Below are 19,809 nucleotides of genomic sequence, written 5' to 3'. Positions count from 1 at the left end.
TCTTGAACATGAAATAAAGATTCAATTTAAGGCAATGTACTAATGACAGAAACACCAAGTTACTGAGTCTGTTATGGAAGATATTTAAAAATAACCCTTAGTTTGAAATATTTAAAACTTACTCATATGTGGAGAAGAGGAAGTTCGAAAATTGGTAAGGCTGAGAGTAGTCCAGAATGTTGAAACAAGGAATGTTTTGCATGAGAATGAGAGGTCTCCTGTGGTGCATCTCTGCCACTGCAAATAATTTACAGTTTCTCATCCCTTTGATATAATCACTTATTAAATAAAGTTAATTCTCTAAGTCTGAAAAGACAATCAGATGAGACAGGAAAATGGCCAAGACTTTAACATCTACTTGCCCAGCATCAATAATTGTCTTGCTCACACATGGAATTGATACCACACCGGTGTTCCCCTGATCTGCGCATACTAGTCTCTAGCCCTGAACACATCACTGCAGCGTACTTCCCAGTCTAGCTCTGCAGGTGCATATTGGCAAATACAGCACATAGGGATGGTAGTGGGAGCACCTCAATGAGCATCTGCTGGTGCCTCTCTGAGCTTTGTGTCCTTTGGGAGATGAGCCCTCTGAAAGGCCTCATTTGGTCTGCTTGGTGTTTGGACTTTCTCCCTGGGGCAGGTGAGAGGGGCCCTGGCTGCTGGAAGGGATTTTCTAATTCTGAGCTCTGCAATTTAGATTTGGGGCATCTCAGACCTCAGAGAGTTCCTCGAAAAGTGATCTTGAGAACGGGGATCATGACGGCAGTGTGGACTCCGAAGAGGAGGAAACGGAACAGCAGCCGCCTCCTTCCCAAGCAAACAGCAACAAGAATAATACTTCTGAGCAGAAAGACTCTGATTCCTCTGAAGGTAAATGGTTCAGGACATTATCCCCTTTGAGCTGAGATCTGGAACATTTCTGCATAACAGCAGTTTGGAAACAGCCATGTTTCTGTGGCTGTTCTGTAATTCCACCTGTGCAGATGGGATGTGGGAATTTCACTCTCTGCAATTGCCTGAAGGGAGGATGGAGCCAGGAGGGGGCTGGGCTCTGCTCCCAAGGAACAAGGGATGGGACAAGAGGGAACAGCCTCAAGCTGCACCAGGGCAGGTTTAGATGGAGCTGAGAAACAATTCCTTCCCCACAGGCTGCTCAGGCATTGGAACAGGCTGCCCAGGGCAGGGCTGCAGTCACTGTCCCTGCAAGTGTTCACACAGTGTGGAGCTGAGGCCTCAGTGCCATGGGTTAGTGGTGGCCTTGGCAGTGCTGGGAACGGTTGGACTGGAGGAGCTGAAAGGGTTTTTCCAACCTGATGGATTCCATGAGTGTATGATCCAGTCCCTGGTTTTGGCCTCAGAAGCTTTAGTGAGATTGAGCCCTGCCCAGCTCCTTCAGAATAGCAGAGTGGTGCTTCAGTTGTGCCAAGAGAACCACACAGGTTCTATACAATTACTATACAATAGTAATGCCAGTGCTTTTCATGCACATACTCATGAACAGAACATCAGTGGAGGATTATGATGTTAGCTCCTGACATTGTGTTAGAAAAGGGTTATGCAGACTCTGCCAAGTATCTCCACACTCCTCATGTCTGCCTGTCCTGCAGATCTAGCTTTGGTTTGCATCTTGCAAACCCGTTCTTCCAATGCCTGGAGGAAGACTGGAGAGAATCACAGAATCCCAGATGGTTTGGGTTGGAAGGGAGCTTAAAGCTCATCCAGTCCCAACTCCTGCCATGGGCAGGGACACCTCCCGCTAGACCAGGTTGCTCAAGGCCCAGTAATGAGCTCTCTAAACCCATTCAGCAGTGTCAGATATTTTCAGTTCTCATTAGAAAGAGCCATTATAAACACCACAGACATCATCCTGTGGATGGTGTCCATCAGGTTTGTTACCCTTCTTAGGGACATGGTTCAAATGTTGGTTCAGTTTATGAGCAAATGTAGGAGTCAATGTTTGATGGAACTCTCCTACTCTTAGTTTTGCTGTGTGCAAATCAGTTTGCACAGCAGACCTCTGCAATCCTTTCTCTTTTTTGAGAAAACCCAAGTAAAAATGCCTTTAAAAATTCATGGTTTGTAGGAGGAGATGTTCTAGAGTAGACTGGGACTGTTAAAACCAAGTATGTTCTTAGTTTTGCTCAAGATCACTTTTGTAATCATCAACATTTGAATCCTTATATCAATTCCTTCCCTGTAATTGCCAAAACTAAACAGTTGGTGGTTGAAATGGTTGAAAGCCACTTGGTTTGGGCACTAAATGGAGGTATTTGGGGTTCAGCTGAAAGTCAGTGGCTCAAAGAATGAAGATACTCATTCAGTTTTCCTAATTGATGCTTCTTTCTTGTGGATGACATAAGTATTTATCAGAAGAGGGATTTTGAAGCTGATTGTAATGTGTGCAATGGGCATTTCCTGTAGATTCTGAAGGTTTCTTGTCTCCGGGATGACCTGGGGATTTTTTGGGGATGCCCAAAGAGTCACGGGATTCCTGTCTGTGGTTCCATGGGCAGGCTCTGGCTGGACAGCAGTGTTCGAGCCCGTCAGCTCGAAGCCTCCCACGCCCTGTGTTGCCATGGATGTTGGATCCAGCGTGTGGGATTCAGCAGCCCCAGAGAACACTACGCCAGAGGAAAAAGGATGGGCAAAGTTTACAGACTTCCAGCCCTTCTGCTGGTAAGAGGCACAGAGCCTTCCAATCCTGTCCAGCTTCTGAGTGAAAGAGCCCTTGAGATGTGGTTTGATAGGGTACATTGACTGTGATCTCTTCTTCCCCTTCCCTTCCCTTTGCTACCCCTTTTTTGTTTGTAATGTTGCTGATTAGTTGTTGCTGAATCAGGGCTTTGTGCTTTGCCTTCCAGTGCTTCTATCTGGTGTTAGCATCGTGTCATGGGATACAGGAATATGTTGTGTATCAGCATTGCTGCTACAATAATAGTAGAAAATAAGTAAATAAAGAGGCTTTTTAGAAATTAAAAGTACTGATGTAAAGAAAGAGTAGTTCTCTTGGTGGTTTCTTGTGCTGGGACTGCTCAGAAGCACAACCAGGACACCTGTACTTCACTCTCAAGGCTTTTCCTCTCTACTTTAGCTCAGAATCGGGTCCACGATGCAGCTCTCCCGTTGACACAGAAAGCAACAATTCAGAAGGGAACCCAAAGCAGAGTCAAGACAAGAACTGTAAGTGAGATGGTACAACCAAGTCTGCCAGGGAGCGCTCCCCTCCAGCATCACCTCCTGTATATTACTTGAAGGCTCTTTTGTACAGAGATCAATCTGTTGAAATAACAACTCGGAAATCCCAAATGTTTTTTGGGATAATGTTGTTCAGCAATAAAAGGTTGAAATTTAAGTTAGTAAGAGTTGCTATCACAGAGACCATTCATTTCTAAACTGTTCAAAAGTCCTGTTCTAACTGCAGGCTTGATTATAAAATTATTTGCCAAAAATTGAGAGGATGAAATTTGTGGTTGGACTTGATGATCTTAAAGGTCTTTTCCAACCTGTTGATTCTGTGTTTTTGTGAACTTAGACTGTTGGTACTCATGGTGAGCTACTTGGTGACCTTCAGTATGATTTCTTTCCCTCCTCCCTTCTGAGCAAGGAAAACCAAGGTTTAACAGAGGAATTTGATAGAACTAAATTTGCCTTTTGTCTAGTAGCAACTGAAAGGGAGAAGGTGCCTTCTTCTGCCCCACTTTTATGGTGTACTCTCCCAGTGGAGCTGTGGAGACCAGGTTGGATGGGGCTTGCAGCAGCCTGCTCTAGTGGAAGGTGTCCCTGCCCATGGCAGGGGGTTGGAACTGGAGGAGCTTTAAGGTCCCTTCCAACCCAAACCACCCTATGATTCTGTCAATCAAAATAGTCTCCTCTTCTGTCTGTATTAAACATGGACACAAGGTGGCAGGTGGAGAACACTCATTTTTGCCTCTTGCTTGCAAAACTGAGCTTGTGTGGTGTGGGATCTGCACAGAAACCACCATCTCCAGATATGCAGCCATTGTAAACACCCCCCTTCACACTGCTGTGCTTCCTTGGGGTGGTACCTGGGGAGTTGCTCCTGTGGTTTGTTCACTGTGCGCTGTGGGTTATTCACTCCCTGCAGTCAGCACTGCTTCCCCCTGTGTTTGGAACGTCTGTGTCACGAGGAAAGCGCCGCTGGTGGCCTCAGACAGCAGCTCCTCTGGGGGCTCCGACAGTGAGGAGGAGGAGGACAAAGCTGACACCATCACGGAAACCATCAGCACGGGCTCAGGCCAGGAGACCATCAAGCTGACCATGGATGCAAAGAACGAGAAGGCTGTTTTCACCAGGTAGGAAGGGAACTTCCCTGGTCCAGCATCCTGCTCTGCCCATTGTTAAAAAATCCCTTTAGACCCTATGGTTCCATGTGTGTGCAAGGTATCTTCCAGCTTCCTTGTCACAATCGGTTTGTTTTAAGAAACGTGTGGCTCACTTCAGTCACTTGGCCACATCATGGAGTATCACCCATCTGTCTGCACAAGAGATCCAGGCCCAGGCTCGTGGCAGAGATGCCAGGTCAGATCACACAGAAGAGTCAAGCAAAATGTCTGTGATAGCAAGTGCAACATCTTGGAAGCAGTGTGTGGTCTTGCAAGGGGCAGATTTAAGTGACTCAAGTTGTCATTTTCCTCTCACTGACAAAGTAGTACATTAGAGGCAGTAAATGATAGAAAGTGCAAAATTCCAGAAAAAGGTACAGTAAATCCTGAGATTCTTTTTACCTGCTAGGCAGCAGTTTGGGTGGAATTGCCTGTGTTCAGATCTAGCCTACTCTAGTTTTGAGAGGGGAAGGTGCTTTTCAAAACTAAACATCAAGTTCACTTGTGTTCAGTCAGAAATACCTACCCAGTTTAAAGATCATAGAATCAGACTGTTGTGTTGGAAGGGGCCGTAAAGCTGATCCAGTTCCAAGTACCTGCCACAGGCAGGGACACCTTCCACTAGAGCAGGTTGCTCCAAGCCCCTGTGTCCAACCTGGCCTTGAACAGTGCCAGGGATGGGGCAGGCACAGCTTCTCTGGGCACCCTGTGCCAGTGCCTCAGCACCCTCACAGGGAAGAGCTTCTGCCTAAGAGCTCATCTCAGTCTCCCCTCTGTCAGGTTAAAGCCATTGCCCTTGGCCTGTCCCTACAGGCCCTTGTCCCAAGCCCCTCTCCAGGTTTTTTGCAGCCCCTTCAGGCACTGGAGCTGCTCTAAGTTCTCCCCCTAAGGAGCCTTCTCTTCTCCAGGCTGACCCAACCCAGCTCTCTCAGCCTGGCTCCAGAGCAGAGCTGCTCCAGCCCTCACAGCAGCTCCATGGCCTCCTCTGGACTTGCTCCAACAGCTCCTTCTTTTGTTGTTGCTCCAGAGCTGGATGCAGATATATGGGGTTTTCCTCGTATTCCTTATTAGTATGCAGGGTGTGATTTAACTAGTTGGAGTCCCTGTTTTGTGCACCTGACTCAGGAACAGCTATTTACTTCTTACCCTGCTAGGTTATGTGATATTGTTGGTTAGTCAGCATGGCCTTGGCATGTGCATACACTCCAGCAAATAGCTACTAGGAGTTAAAATGCCATGGCTCAGGAAACAATGGGGTTACAGAACCATGGCTGATTGAAGCAGGCAGTTAACCAGAGGTGTGTTTGGTTTAGCAGCTCTGAGCTGAGTTGTTAATAACACGACTGTGTTTTATTTTGGATGCCCACCTCAGGTAGCCTTTTCCTCCTCATAGGTGAAATGAGTGAGATACCTGGGATTCCTTTGCTTGTAGGGATTGCAGCTGAAGAGCTGTTTGGATAAATGGAGCTTGTTTGTACACATAGGAATGGCATGGCCAAGCAGCCTGGCTTCACAAAAGAGATCTAAGAGAATAAGAATGCTCCCTCCTGGTGTGCTGAAAGCACCATCTCCTTTCCAGTTTTCAGTGTACTTGAATTAGATCTAATTAAATCTGTTGGCATTTGTACCTAAAATAAACTGAGCTGCAGATGTTTTTCTTCTCTGAATGCATGGCGTGAGTAGAGTAGCATAACACACGTGGCTGGCTGGATGCACAGCAGCAGTGTGAGTCTTACTTGGCAGGTTCTTATGCCTTCCGTTTATTCCCTTGCAGGTAGGAAGCTGGGTTCTCTTCTGCTTTGGCTAGTTAGATGTTGTGGCTGTGCTGCTGTTTCAGGCAGTGTCATTTCAAATGTGTTTTTCTCTCTGCATAAGTGGATATTTCTGGAGCACTTTCAGCAAGGACAAACCTTCCAGAACCTGCTTGGGTTTGCATGACTGCAGTCCTACAGACTAATTCCATTTTGGCAAAGAAAGTAGGTACTTAAATAACCACAGTCTCCACTTAAAAGTGTCTGTAGCTTCCACAGCTACAACTGTAGCCAAAAATCAGAATAGAAGCTGTGGGAAGACAGAAACCTGTTCCATGGGTGGTAATGTCAGCTGCTCCAGCTCAGTTCTTAGCCAGGTTTCTCCCAGTGTATGAATTGCCATCTTGAACAGTGATGGGAATGGGAATTTTCTGGTATCTGCTGCTCTCCCAGACTGTTCCTTCTCATGGAACAGGTGCACCAGTAGTGAATACATTCATTTGTTTCTTAATGATCCCTGAAAAATGCTGGAAGTTTGAGAATGTTTTGGATTGACTCTGGTTCTTACTGACTTTCTACAAACACCTCCCCAAACCGCATTCAAGTTCCTGTAGAAACACCTCTTCCTTCTCTTTTTTTCCCCTCCTGAAGTCTACAGTGGAGATCCTCCTTCTCCTTTCTCCCCTCCCTGCAATACTGAAGTCTACAATTGATATCTTTAATACTCCTTGGAGCTTCAGAAGGACTCTGTAGATTCTACAATCACTGGGATCGTGCAAGAACCAAATGTTTCAGTATATGCCTCCGGATGTTTTAGTACACATCTAAATACCCTCTGTGATCATCTTCCCAATTGCTGATGCTTCTCTGCCTGCCTGTGCCACCTCAGAATGTAAACTCTGGAAGGTTGATGGTTTGTCCTTGCATGGATTGGTAGGACATCCCTCATGGCAGTTCTGGTTAAACTACTCCTGAGAGTATTGGCTACCTTAAACATCATATAGAGAAGGTGTTCCAGGTTTATTTCTTTCCTTTAAGATTATTTAGCTAACTTCTTTTCCCATATTGCTATATGGTAGCTTCTTATGTGAAAATAAGGGGGGGTTGCTGAAGTTCTCTGCCCAAGGAGCATCCAGTATCAGCAAATCTCACTCATTGATAACTTCAGCCTGGATGTGTTGGGCTTGTGAAAGATGCGTTTTACCCTGTGTTGAATCTTCTGCTTGGTTTATATATTGGTGTGAATTTTCTGTTATGTTCAGTGACTGTACCCTTTGAAATGGCTTTGGAATGTTCCTGGTATGTCCTGGCAGGAACTCAGCATTTGAGGATGCGGCTGCTGCAGTTAACTCTTCTGTCTGTTCTATTTCAGCAATCTTTACTGTTTCTTCCTTTCTTTGCTTTCTCTCTCTGCCTCTTTCGCTGCCTTTCTCTCTTGCTGTGGGTATTGCTCAGAGTATTTAGACCTGCAGTTGGAGGGTACGTATGATGGGGACCTCCTCGGGGTTCCAAACATCCACCTGACAAGTCATTTCTCTTGTTAGTTATTTCATCCTGGGCTGGCAAAAAAAGAGCTGTCAGACCATTGGAAAGCTCCTCTTTTCCCAATCACTTAAAAGATCCTGGAAATCCTATTTTGAAAACCTTAATTTGAGTTGGGTATAGAGCTTTGGGGAAGTGCACACATGGCAACAGAGCCATTGGTGAACCTCTAAAAGGCAAATATGGTGTTGTCATTCATGATGTCCTTGAGCTTCTGTCATCCCCCTATTTGTGAGCTCTTTCTGCAAATAGGATTTGGGGGTTTGTTATTGTAGGCAGGAGGGTTCATGCTGTGGTCCAGATGACTCGAGGAAAGCCTGACTGAGGGCACTTGGCTGCTAGAATTACTGCCTGCATTACCTGGGGCAGTGGTCAAGTCTCTCAAGACCTTCTCACAACAGCCCTAACACATATTTTACTGTAATAGACCATGAAATAATGGTTGATGTTATTTTCCAAACTCTTATTTATTCTTACAAAACACTTATTTTTTCCCCAGATGTTTTCATTTTCTTTAAAATTCTGAGGTTTTATTCATTATTTTCTAGAATTTATCCATTTAAAAGAATTTTCCCCATGCAAACTAGCAAGATGTTGCTGCAATTTCTGGAGGAGATCAGGAACAGACAGAGGAATTCACTGCACTAAGCACATCTCATAACTGTTCTATGTGCAGAGGAGTTTGTTACAGCAAAGGTGTAATGTTCAGGTCTGGGATCACAGCTACTCAGTGGCAGAAATACCATCCTAGCTTCTCCAAGCAGGGGATTCAGGAGATGCAGCCAAAGGCAAAGGCCAAAGGCTTTCTGTAAAGCTGTGTATTTTAGAATAGTCATAATTACAAAACATAATTTATTAGTTTTATGATTAACAATGTCATTTTAACAGTTTTGAACGTTTTCTGCCTCCTTCATAAGCAGGTGAGTGCAACACATACCTTTATCTCACCAAAAGGGCTGTCAGGCTGCACTGCTAGCCAAAAAAAATGCAGTAACATTCAAGCTGTTAAGGAAAGATCCAAGAGGTTTGTGTAGTGTGTAACTGGTTGATCTTTTTTGAAGCTGTTTTGAGCAACCATAAGCTTTAAAGGTCTCAGAAATTACTTTAAGGCTTTGCTGAAGGCATAGAATCATGGAACTGTTTGGGTTGGAAGGGACCTTAAAGTTCCTCCAGTTCCAACCCCCTGCCACAGGCAGGGACACCTTCCACTAGAGCAGGTTGCTCCAAGCCCCTGTGTCCAACCTGGCCTTGAACACTGCCAGGGATGGGGCAGCCACAGCTTCTCTGGGCACCCTGTGCCAGTGCTGTCACAGTGAAGAATTTCCTCCTTATCTCCAGCCTGAATCCCCTATCTCAATTTGAACCCGTTACCCCTTGTCCTGTCACTACAGTCCCTAATGAATAGTCCCTCTCCAGCATGCTTGTAGCCCCCTTCAGGTGCTGGAAGCTGCTCTTATGCCTTCACACAGCCTTCTCTTCTCCAGGCTGAAGAGCCCCCGTTTTCTTTGCCTGACTTTGTATAGTCATAGGAGCAGTCAAAGAATGAGGCAGGTGAAATGTGAGGGCTCAGCAGCTCGAGGCTGTGTCAAGTCATGACTTGCATTTACCAGGGAAAGAGGAGTAATGGATGCAGGAGCAGGTGCAGTGTGAGCAGTGTTCTTGTGGGAAATGACTTGCATTTCCATGTCTGTCTGCTTCAGTTCTAATTGTGTGATATTAACCTGAGCATTTCTCCTGTACGATTTTCAAGAGCTGTCTGAAGAATTGTGCTATTGAATTGTTCTAATAAGGTTGCACAAAGCTGCTTAAAACATGAGCTGCACTTAGAGTAAAAATCCAGCTTTTGCTGTGTGTGGTAATAGTGAGCTTGGGATATTTTAACTTTTAATTTCTCTTTCAGTTTAACTTTACCTGAAATGCTCTTTTCATTTGTTCTTTATTTTTATGGTTTAATATGTTCACTGTCCCCTTTTCCTTAGCGCTCCTCACCCGAGTAGCTTGGATAAGCAACTGAATAAGAAAGTTCAGAGGAGAGGCTGGAATCCAGCAGAGCAATAGCACTTGCTACCTGTTAAAAACAAGCTATTTTTTTCTGTGGCTGTGTGATACCAACTTTCATTCAGTACATTCCTCAGTTTTGGAAGCAGACACTGAGGTGCTGCAGCAGTTCCATAGGTTCATGGAACAGTTTGGGTTGGAAGGGACCTTAAAGCTCATCCCATTCCAGCCCCTGCCCCAGGCAGGGACACCTTCCACTAGAGCAGGTTGCTCCAAGCCCCTGTGTCCAACCTGGCCTTGAACACTGCCAGGGATGGGGCAGCCACAGCTTCTCTGGGCACCCTGTGCCAGTGCCTCAGCACCCTCACAGGGAAGAGCTTCTGCCTAAGAGCTCATCTCAGTCTCCCCTCTGTCAGGTTAAAGCCATTCCCCTTGTCCTGTCCCTACAGGCCCTTGTCCAAAGCCTCCTCCAGGTATCTTGTAGCCCCACTTAAAAGCGCTGGAAGGCTGTAAAAGTCTCCCCTTGTTGCTGCTCATACACAGTTCTGGGATGAAAGCCCTTAACTTCCATTCTCACAGCAGAGACAACCCTGAATAGCTGAAATAGCTCAGAAATAGCTGCTGGCAGTGGTTCCTCACATAGCTCTGGGTGAGGGTGCCAGGGTCCAGGTATGGTGGCCATGGCCTCGGCTGCCATTGAGCAAGGAGTTTTGGTGCAGCTTCTGCTTGCACACAGCAGAAAGATGAATCCTCTGGTGTCCCAGGCTGATTGGAGTGATGTGTCACAGTGGATGTTTTGGGCTCTTCCATTTTGGGATGTGTTTGTTTTCTGTGCCTGCTGCCTGTTTGTCCTGCATGACATTGAGATTCACATGGTGTCAGCATGTGCTGCTGGAGCATGGAGCTCCATCATGATGAGCATGGAGCATCAGCATGAGGAATGAGTGTCTTGCTTGTATCTCGTGCTGCTGCTTAACATGGAGAAGCTGCTGACATGCTTGAGCAGAGGATGAGGGGAAGGAGCATGCTGTGGGAGATGGGGCATGGAGCATGGCACATCTCTACCTGCGGATCAGTGTACTTTTACTCATAAAGAAACATGAAAGTGGCTACTCTGAGGTTCCATTTCACCAGGAAATGTTTCCAATCAAGGTGCACACAGCACAATAAGTGGCACAGGTGGGGTCTTCTAAGCTAACATAAGTGTTGGCCTTTTAATGAAGACTGCATGTACATTTGGAAGCCAGACCTCCTATTTGGTGTGACTTGGTCTGGTTAAGAGCCACCAAATCACTTCAGAGTGTGCTGAGCAGTGTGTGTGGCTTGGCTGCCCTTGCATCCCTTCCTTTGCTCCTGGGTGGTCATTGCAGAGCCTGGATGTCAGGAACTCACTCGTGGGCTGGGCATGAGGCTGGTGTCCAGGCACGTTCTTTGTACCCTTCTTGCTTCTGTGTTTATAGGACCACTGCTTTCCCCAGTGCATCTTCATGGTGGTCTGTTGTCTATGTCTGTGATACCAAAGAGACTAGAGGATATCTAAAGTGTATCCCAGGAGCCACAGTAGTGAGCTTCAGAGGTGGGTAGAGTTAACTCAAAGGCTGTTTCATTCAGTGTCAAATCCTTCTTTCCAAAAGTACCTAAAGCTCTATGAACAGTTGGGACTGACTTCTTTATAGACCCTTTGTAGATCAGGAATGCTCTTCTCACGGAGAAGAGCTGCATTAGGTGCTGAAGCATTTGGGTTTCCATTTGGCACCACAATGCCAAGTCAGCTTGGACAACAAAGCTGGTGCAGCTCAGTTTGTCCTGCGAGAGCTGAGAGGCTCTGGGTGAGGAGAGCAGGGGAAGGACAGGGTGAGCATAGGGTGTTTTGTAGTAGTACTGTTGAAACGGGTGTTAAAAAGGAGTTTTCATAGTGAAACTGGGCAAGACTGGTGTTTGAAAGTTGCAGCACTGAAGTACTTTGTAAAGCTGGTGGAGATCTGTAGGAAGAAGTGAATAATACCAAAAGTTAAGTGAGCTCCTGATGTTTTTGTCTTCATAAACGGAAGAGCAGATCACTTTGATTGACCTGGATATCGGGTTTGATACAGGATGGTTTCATGCCAACATCAGCTGTTATGAAGTATGAGCTCTGTTAAATCCTGGTTTTCCAAGAAGAAGTTGCACTTGAGGGAGCTTTGCATGTGCAGGATTTGGGCACTGGGGCAAAAAGGAATGAACAACTGTTTGTAGCACCCCAGGTCTGGAGTGAGGGTGTATAATACTTCTTGTTTTCATGGGTTATATTACATGTAGTAAAAGCTGAGGAGCTACCAGGCTAGTAAAAGCTGAGGAGCTACCAGGCTTTTCTCTCAGTTGTTTGTGGAGTTGAACCTCATTAGCTGAGGGAGCTGTGAGTTTTCAGTAGCAGTTGAAAGGCAGATCCCTGCAGAGCATTCACATGAGTACAGGATGAGCACATCCTCCCCCCTGTGCAGGCTCATCCATGTTGGGCTTCCTGCAGAAGGTGGAACCTTCCCCAGAGGCAGCTGGAAGCCAAAGCTTATTTTCCAAAGTCCCTTGTCTAGAACAATTTGTGTATATTGAGGAGAGGTCCCCAAAGGCCTTCTTCAAGCCAGGTACAATACTGTCATCGCAGCTTTCCATGACTGCCTTCTCCTCTAACTGTAAATGTGTTTCCCAGTGGTGAGGCAGTGGATGTGTACATGTGCGTGCGTATTTTGACCTGAAGTGTACAGCTCTTGAATCATGGAATGGTTTAGGTTGGAAGGGGCCTTAAGTTCATCCAGCTCCAACCCCTGCCACAGGCAGGGACACCTTCCACTAGAGCAGGTTGCTCCAAGCCCTGTCCAGCCTGCACTTGAACACTGCCAGGGATGGAAGTTTATGCAAACTGTGTTAGAACCTCCTAGCAGTGAAGATGGTTGGGCCCAGCAATACAGGTCATATCTTCTGGTCTTGTTTTCTGATAAGACTGAAGAGTTTGGCCATTCAGCTCATGCACTAGGGGTGGTTTGATACCTCAGAGCATTGCAGTGTTGTGGAATGATAGCAACCTCTCTTTTGAGTGACCTCCAGAGTAGCATTTACAAACTTGGTGGTTAAGTCACCAAATTTGGCTGTGACATTGAACTTGGTGAACACAAAGGAAGATTGTCCTGGCAGTTGTGTTGGGAAGCCCAGTGGGCATGGCTGTAGGTGGCATTCACAAGTTGTTTGGGCTGGGTGCTTGACCCTTGAGAAGAGAGGTGTTTCTGACCAGCATTCACTTGTTGTTGGAAAATGTGTACAAGTGGCTTTGAGTTAGAGCTGAAAAACTCCTCATTCCTTCTGGAGTGGGAAGTATTAGAGATGTTAGAGGAAGCTCTTCCCTGTGAGGGTGCTGAGGCACTGGCACAGGGTGCCCAGAGAAGCTGTGGCTGCCCCATCCCTGGCAGTGTTCAAGGCTGGGTTGGACACAGGGGCTTGGAGCAACCTGCTCTAGTGGAAGGTGTCCCTGCCCATGGCAGGGGTTGGAGCTGGAGGAGCTTTAAGGTCCCTCCCAACCCAGACCATTCCATGAGTCTATGATCTGCTTGCAGAGCTTGAGACTATGGTAGATACAACCTTTGCTGCTGATGACTCTTCTTCCTTAGTCTGCCTTAGCAAGAGAACATTCATGCTCACTGTGGGCAACACGCTCTCTGTCCCTGCTCTCAGTCTGGTTGGGGTTTGGAGCATGTTGGGTTCTGTGGAGGTAAACAGATTGCCATCAGGGTCATCCCAGTCTGTCAGGGACACAGCCAGCAGCTGCAAACAAGCTGACCAGAGGAATACTAATCCCAAATATTTATAGGTACCAGAGTTCATTCCAGGCTAGAAGGAGATACTGTTGTCAACCCTCCTGCCTGGGTCACAGCATTCCCTCTTCCACATAAACTTTTTGGTCTGTCTTCCACTGGTGGGTGTCCTACAGAGCTTTGTTTGTCCAGCCTTGCACTTCCATGAGCTGCTGAAGAGAGATGGACTTCCATGTCCCCTTAGTGGTCAGCTCCCCTCAGGGCTTCATCACGTTGGAATCCTTGTGTCATGGAAAGTTTTAGTGATTGAATTTAAGGAGTTTATATTTGAGCAATTGGAGTCTCATGAGCTCCAGTTTCCTGTGTGGGAAGTCATCTTCTAATGACATTCCTGGCAGCTCAGTTCAGTTCTCCACTGTCTCATCCATCCCCTGCAGCTTCTCTCAGGTATATTTTTGTACTTGCAGTATTTCTTTTTAGGAGCATGTCAGCCCTTCAGGAACAGAAATGTTTTGATCTCATTATTCCTTATTTTTAATGTATTTCTTCCAAGAGCACACAGCAAATAGCTACAGAAATAGGAGGTTGGTCTCCAAATCTCTGTCTCATCTTCATTACCAGCCTGTGATTATATGTGTGTTATAAATTCCTCAACAGCTGGTGAGAGGATTCCAGCTCAGTCATCCTGAGCTTTCCTTCCATTTCAGTAGGCTTGCTCTCTGAAAGGAGGAGAAATCGGGCTTGAGACTGGATCTGGGTAAAGGAAGAGGTGGGTGAGAAAGATCATTCACACACAAGCTTGTCTCTGCCTTAGAAGACAAAAACTAAAGATGTTCACAGCAGTCACTTCTCCAGTTAGAGATATGGGTCTTTAAAATACAAATGTAGAAGGTTGGGAGGGTTTGAGTTAGCAGGATTTTCCTTTATCACGATTTGAGCTTCTGTTTTGTTGTGAGGAGATGCCACTGGAAATGTTGCCCCTTGGGTGTGGAAATCTGTTATCCAGTGTGTAACCAAGAGCAAATTAGAGTCACAGATTCAGATAGGTTTGAGTTCAAGGTCCCTTCCAGCCCAGGCTGCTTCCTGGTGCTGTGTACTAGTGCTGAGTCTCTAGTTTACACAAAGATGAGTGGTTTGCTTCCGGCTTGTTGCTCCCAGTGGTCAGCTTGACTTTCTGAACCCTCTAAACTTGTGAAGTCCTGGCCAAATGTGCATCACATTTGCATCCTTCTGCTGCTGGTTCCCTGTGTTTGCCCATAGGAGAGTGCCCAGCAGAGGTAGTTGTGGAGGAGGGTGAAATGTCTGGGGAATTCTTAGGCTGGATTTTGCTGCAGGAATGGGCATGCCTTTCTTGAGGAGCTGTCATGCCTGTATGTACTTGGTGTCATGTCAATTTATAGGGAGCAGCCTCCAGGATATGCACACTGCCTTTTAATTCCAGTTTCTTTTCCATTCATGTTTCCTTGTGGGCTTTTTGTGCTGTGTGCTGGGAGAGGAGGAGGAATATTTTTGTTCCCCATTGGAATTTTAAGCCCCATTAAGTGCCACTTTCCCATGACCATGAACTCTCCCCACAGCGATGCAGAGTGCATGGTTATCGACTCGCTGGCCATCACCGACATCGGCACGACAAAAGCACCCAAACCCCGGAACAGCGTGGCCCAACACGTGGAGGAGCACCAGAACACAGCTGCTGTGGTCACAGCGGTCACAGAAGCAGCTACGAAAGACAGGTGAGATGCTGAGAGCTCTGCTCTGTCACCCTGTGACAGAATTGCTTTCACCGTGTCGCTGAATGCTGTTATTCTGCTGTTAGTGTATGGTCACAGTCACACAAGTGGTAACTCGGGAGTGTCTTGGAGTGTATTACACTGCAGGTAGGGCAGAGTTATCGCTGTGACGTGTTGCGCTCATGTTTCAGTGGCCCAGAAGTCAAATCATTTTTTATTAGAGTAGTGGGCTTCTTAATTCTTACTCATGGAGAGCAAGTACTGCTGAGGGTACTTAATCCCACTGTCCATGTCGCAACAAAGATGTTGAACAGGATCAGTCCCAACGCTGACTCCCAAGGGACACTGATCCTGAGGGAAGTTGCAGATCCATGTGTGCAGCACAGCCCTAGCAGCTCCCAGGCTGATGTTGGAGGGTGCCTGTCAGAGGTTAGTGAGGTTGAAGCTTTCTGGTAGGCTCATAATCCTGACCGTGGTGTTTCAAACTGCTGGTTCAATGGATTAATCAATGCTGTGTAACCAGCAGTAAGAGATGGCTTCTGAGCTCCTGGTTTGATTTTTTAGTGTAGCATATGAATCATAGAATCATAGAATAGTTAGGGTTGGAAAGGACCTTCAGATCATCCAGTTCCAACCCCCCTGCCATGGGCAGGGACACCTCACACTAAACCATGTCACCCAAGGCTCTGTCCAACCTGGCCTTGAACACTGCCAGGGATGGAGCATTCACAACCTCCCTGGGCAACCCATTCCAGTGCCTCACCACCCTCACAGTAAATAATTTCTTCCTTATATCCAATCTAAACTTCCCCTGTTTCAGTTTCAACCCTTTACCCCTTGTCCTATCACTACAGTCCCTAATGAAGAGTCCCTCCCCAGCATCCCTGTAGGCCCCCTTCACGCAGCCTTCTCCAGGCTGAACAGCCCTAGTGTTCTCAGCCTGTCTCCATACAGGAGGTACTGCAGCCCCTGATCATCCTCGTGGCCTCCTCTGGACCTGCTCCAACAGCTCCATGTCCTTCTGTGCTTGCCCCATCTTGTAAGGGTCTTGGAGGAGGCTCTCCTTAGGAAGCTAATAATTTTTCAGCAGGCAGAAGAAGCAAAAATAAGAGGGGAAGGATGGCTCAGATACTGCGGAAGAGGAAAGTTTCCATCCAGGATGACAGTAAGCTTGAGGAGCGGGTGTGTTCCTGTAGTTACGTTACTCTAACACTACTCTTTGGATTTCTGTTTAGGAAAGAAGAAGTCTTGCCCTGTGCAGAAGCCACATTAAATGGCCCTGCTTGATGAAACCGATGCAATGGGACGTGTGTGACCCAGGCCAGGCTGCTACCTGGTGATGCAATTTGTCAATTTATTTTTTTTTGTTTTCTTTTTAATTTTATTTTTTAATAAATGCTGCATTGATGAGAGAGCTGGCATTCAGGACCAGAGCCGCAGTTCCAACACCAACTATCTGTTCTGAAAGACACTTGCATTGTCTAAATGTAGCATTGAATCAGTTAGTCATCACAGGAATGATGGGGTTCTTCCCAAGCAAGCCTTCTGCCTAATTTGAGTTCCTTGTTCCCTCTCTCCCTCGGTTTTGTTTTGTATTTGGGGTTCAGTCCTATTTTCTTAGTGTTATTGCACACAGTATTCAGCTTCTCTTCGGAAAGGTAGCAGGTCTAACGCTGGGACTTGGACAGTGCACAAGAGTCCCGCAGTCGTGTGACCAAAGTTCCTGATGGAGCTGTCTTTGGGCAGCATTTGCACCGCTTTTGTATAGCAATAAAGCCTTATCAGAAACATTTCATAGGAGGAAAAGATGCAAACACTTTAAATGGGATGAAGCAGGGAGGGATTTGATTATACACCTTTGTGGGGTGGGAGGGAAGCCGCTGACGTTGTCCCAAGCCAGAGGCCGAGTGGCTGACTTTCTGTAATGCTGAACTGTCTGGAGAAATGGGAAGTGGCGGCATTGCAGGGAATGCTGCATTCCAGGGAATGCTCAATGCTCTCTCCTCTGGAGATGGGGCAGTTCACAGCAGGATCTTGGCTCTCTTAGCAATTGGTCTCTTCAGTCCAAGCCACCAAAACTCGACTTCCTGGATGTCATCCTCCGTTGGCTGGAGAGTATGCAAAGGAGGGAGCTGTGGTTTGCCAGCTGAGAGGAGAACTGCCCCACTGGACTGCTGCTGTGCAGGACCGAGAGCAGATATGGCACAACCAGGTTATCAGGTGTTTGCTGGCTTTTTGGAGACTTAATGTATTTTCAAATGATTATGGAAATCCTTTTCTGTTTGTTTTGTTCTGTTTTTAACGTTTTTAATGGATGCAGGAACAGCAACACTTTTGCACTTTGTACCTAGTGACAACATTGGAGAGTGTCATGGCCCCAGCACAGGACTCCTGCTGTTACTCCCCAGGTAGTTGGTCGTGGAGAAGCTTGGGTAGGGGGAACACGTGCTGCTGCCTTGGGGTGCTAGAGTGAAACAGGCTGGAGCAATGGACTGCACTTCACACTGCCTGGGAGCAAGGTCAGTTCAAGGTGTGTACTTGACCCTGGAACACAGGATCATCTGCGTAGGCTGAAGGACCTACTCCTATAAAGACTGTCCTGGTTTCAGACACAGCTCTGCACCAAGTGGTGCCAGCCTCTGCACCGAGCCTGTTCACAGACCGGATTTGTGCACATCGACCATAGGGCTGTAGGTGCTGGGCCACTTGCAGAAGCAGGCTCGGGCTGGAAACAGCACATCACAACGACCAGAGCTCCAGTGCTTGTTCTCGTGCCCCTGTAGTCTAGATACAGAGGTGGGCCTGCTTCTGTGTGTGAGCTGTGTGCTGAAACCCTCCTGTCAAATGCTAAAATGCCGCTTACTTCATTAGTCCAAGACCTAAGCTGGAAAATCATTCACTTTGGAATAAAAGCATGAAGCTTGATACATAGGTAGCCAAATAGCTTCTTTTACAGATATATTCTCACTTGTGCATAACAAGGGACTTTCCCCTGTGAGTACCTCACTCAGATCTGTTGTATGAGCAAAGGCATCCTAGACAGATTTCAGTCTTTGTGAGAAGAATCCTTTATTTTTACCTGTGATATGTCTGTAGTGCATCTGAACTCGTGTGAGAGGTGAACTGGGGTGGTGGGGAGTGAGGAGAGCAAAGTGGTGTTCACTGTCAGTGTGTTCTGCTGGATCAGTGTCCACCGGTGCCATACCCACAGCACTCTTCTATGTTCCCTGAGATAGCTCATATTCATTATTGCTCTAAGGGAAGGTTGAGGAATTGCTTTTCTGGAATAGCACAGTCGGAGGCTGCAGCGCAGGGGCGGGATAAGGCTGGGGTGTGCTGGGCACTGGGGCCACTGTGTGCTGCTGACATAGCTGGGTTTGTCCCAGCTGCAATTCCTTGGGAAGCAGGTGCTTTCCTGGCACAACACTGTTGTTCTGGAGGTCTTCTCACTCACTCCTTGTCACTTCAGTTAAATAATGCAAACTTCTGTTGAACTGGGACAAATCCCTCACTTTCTACTTTGGTTGCTCTGCTTTTTGGAGACCAGCCCCACTCTTAGCCAGGATTATTAGGAAGGATGAGTGGGGCTGAGTTCCCAACTGGACACACAGCAAAGTCTTAATTTTCGGAGGATTGGTGCTAGAGGTTTTTTCTGAAAATCAGGTTCTCTTTGGGCATTCTTGAAACAAACCTGCTACTTTGAAACCTGAAACATCATTCATGGAGTGCAGCATCAGCGCAGCTGGTTGAAGACCATGGTTGGGCTTTAGGCCCATTCAGTACCAGGTGATGGCAATAGTTCTCTTCCAGTCTGGTATTGACCATGGTGTTTGCAGGTTCCGCCATGCTACAGTAATGACCAAGTCCATTTAGGAGCAGGAGATGAAGGGAAATGTCCATAGCAGGCACAATTGGGATCATCCTTCTGGCTTGATGTATTTTCCATCCCTCGTTAAGCAGATAAATGATCTTTGTGTTGGGTTACGTGGTAGACAGGGGTCTTCCAACTCCTCAAGCTGTGCTGGCTGATCCTGCAGGAATTGTGATCATCTGCACCTGCTGGATCTGGTGCTGGTGGTTTGGGGAGCAGTAACCTCTGCCTGGGAAGTGCTGCGGCAGCAATAACACCCTGAAGTGTTCAGAGATACCCAAGGATGTGTCTGACTGTGCCTTTTGTTGTGCATCCTGAACCTGTCATTTGTCAGCTTTTGGCTTTGAGTCTGTAAAGTTCAACAGAAGCTTTTCCAACCCATTTGAACATATCCAGTGAGCAGTTCCAAACCCAGGTTACTTGCTGGGGAACTCATTCTCTCGGTTTATTAATTTGCTTACTCATGTCCAGTTACTTTTGTGACAACGTGTTTTACTGGTAGTTAGATGTGTGCACAAGCTCTCTTGCTTTTGTGGCGGTGAATGATTCCTTCTCTCGTGGGATTTATGCTCTGGCTTATACCTCATTGCTCCTGTGGGATTGTTCTTCACACCAGCCAAAAGGCTGATCTGGGAAACGTTCCTAGTGCTCGGTGTGGTGGAGTTTGCAGTTCGGATCACATCCTGAATCAGGGGATGGTTTCCTTGCCTGCCTCAAATGACGCTGTAGAAAAACCATACATAAATTCCTTTTGAAGCCTGAGCTTCCCATCTGTCTGGAGTCACAGTG

General features: G+C 46.7%; 1 protein-coding gene across 3 annotated transcripts in view; it reads left to right on the top strand.

Annotated features, from left to right (window-relative positions):
- Positions 1-16,944, top strand: part of PPP6R2 (protein phosphatase 6 regulatory subunit 2) — a 90,254-nt gene extending 73,310 nt beyond the window's left edge. For all 3 annotated transcript variants that reach the window (XM_034062904.1, XM_034062902.1, XM_034062903.1), the window contains 6 exons: positions 701-873; positions 2,517-2,679; positions 3,095-3,183; positions 4,109-4,316; positions 14,997-15,152; positions 16,385-16,944. In XM_034062904.1, the coding sequence (XP_033918795.1) occupies positions 701-873; positions 2,517-2,679; positions 3,095-3,183; positions 4,109-4,316; positions 14,997-15,152; positions 16,385-16,436 (841 nt within the window). In that variant the 3' untranslated portion in view covers positions 16,437-16,944. The remainder of the gene's footprint in view (positions 1-700; positions 874-2,516; positions 2,680-3,094; positions 3,184-4,108; positions 4,317-14,996; positions 15,153-16,384) is intronic.
- The last annotated feature ends 2,865 nt before the right edge of the window (positions 16,945-19,809 follow it).

Source organism: Melopsittacus undulatus, chromosome 5 (genome assembly GCF_012275295.1).
Source record: "Melopsittacus undulatus isolate bMelUnd1 chromosome 5, bMelUnd1.mat.Z, whole genome shotgun sequence".
NCBI classification, from domain to species: domain Eukaryota; kingdom Metazoa; phylum Chordata; class Aves; order Psittaciformes; family Psittaculidae; genus Melopsittacus; species Melopsittacus undulatus.
Note: the sequence above shows the minus strand (reverse complement) of the source record. Positions and strands in the feature narration are given on the sequence as shown.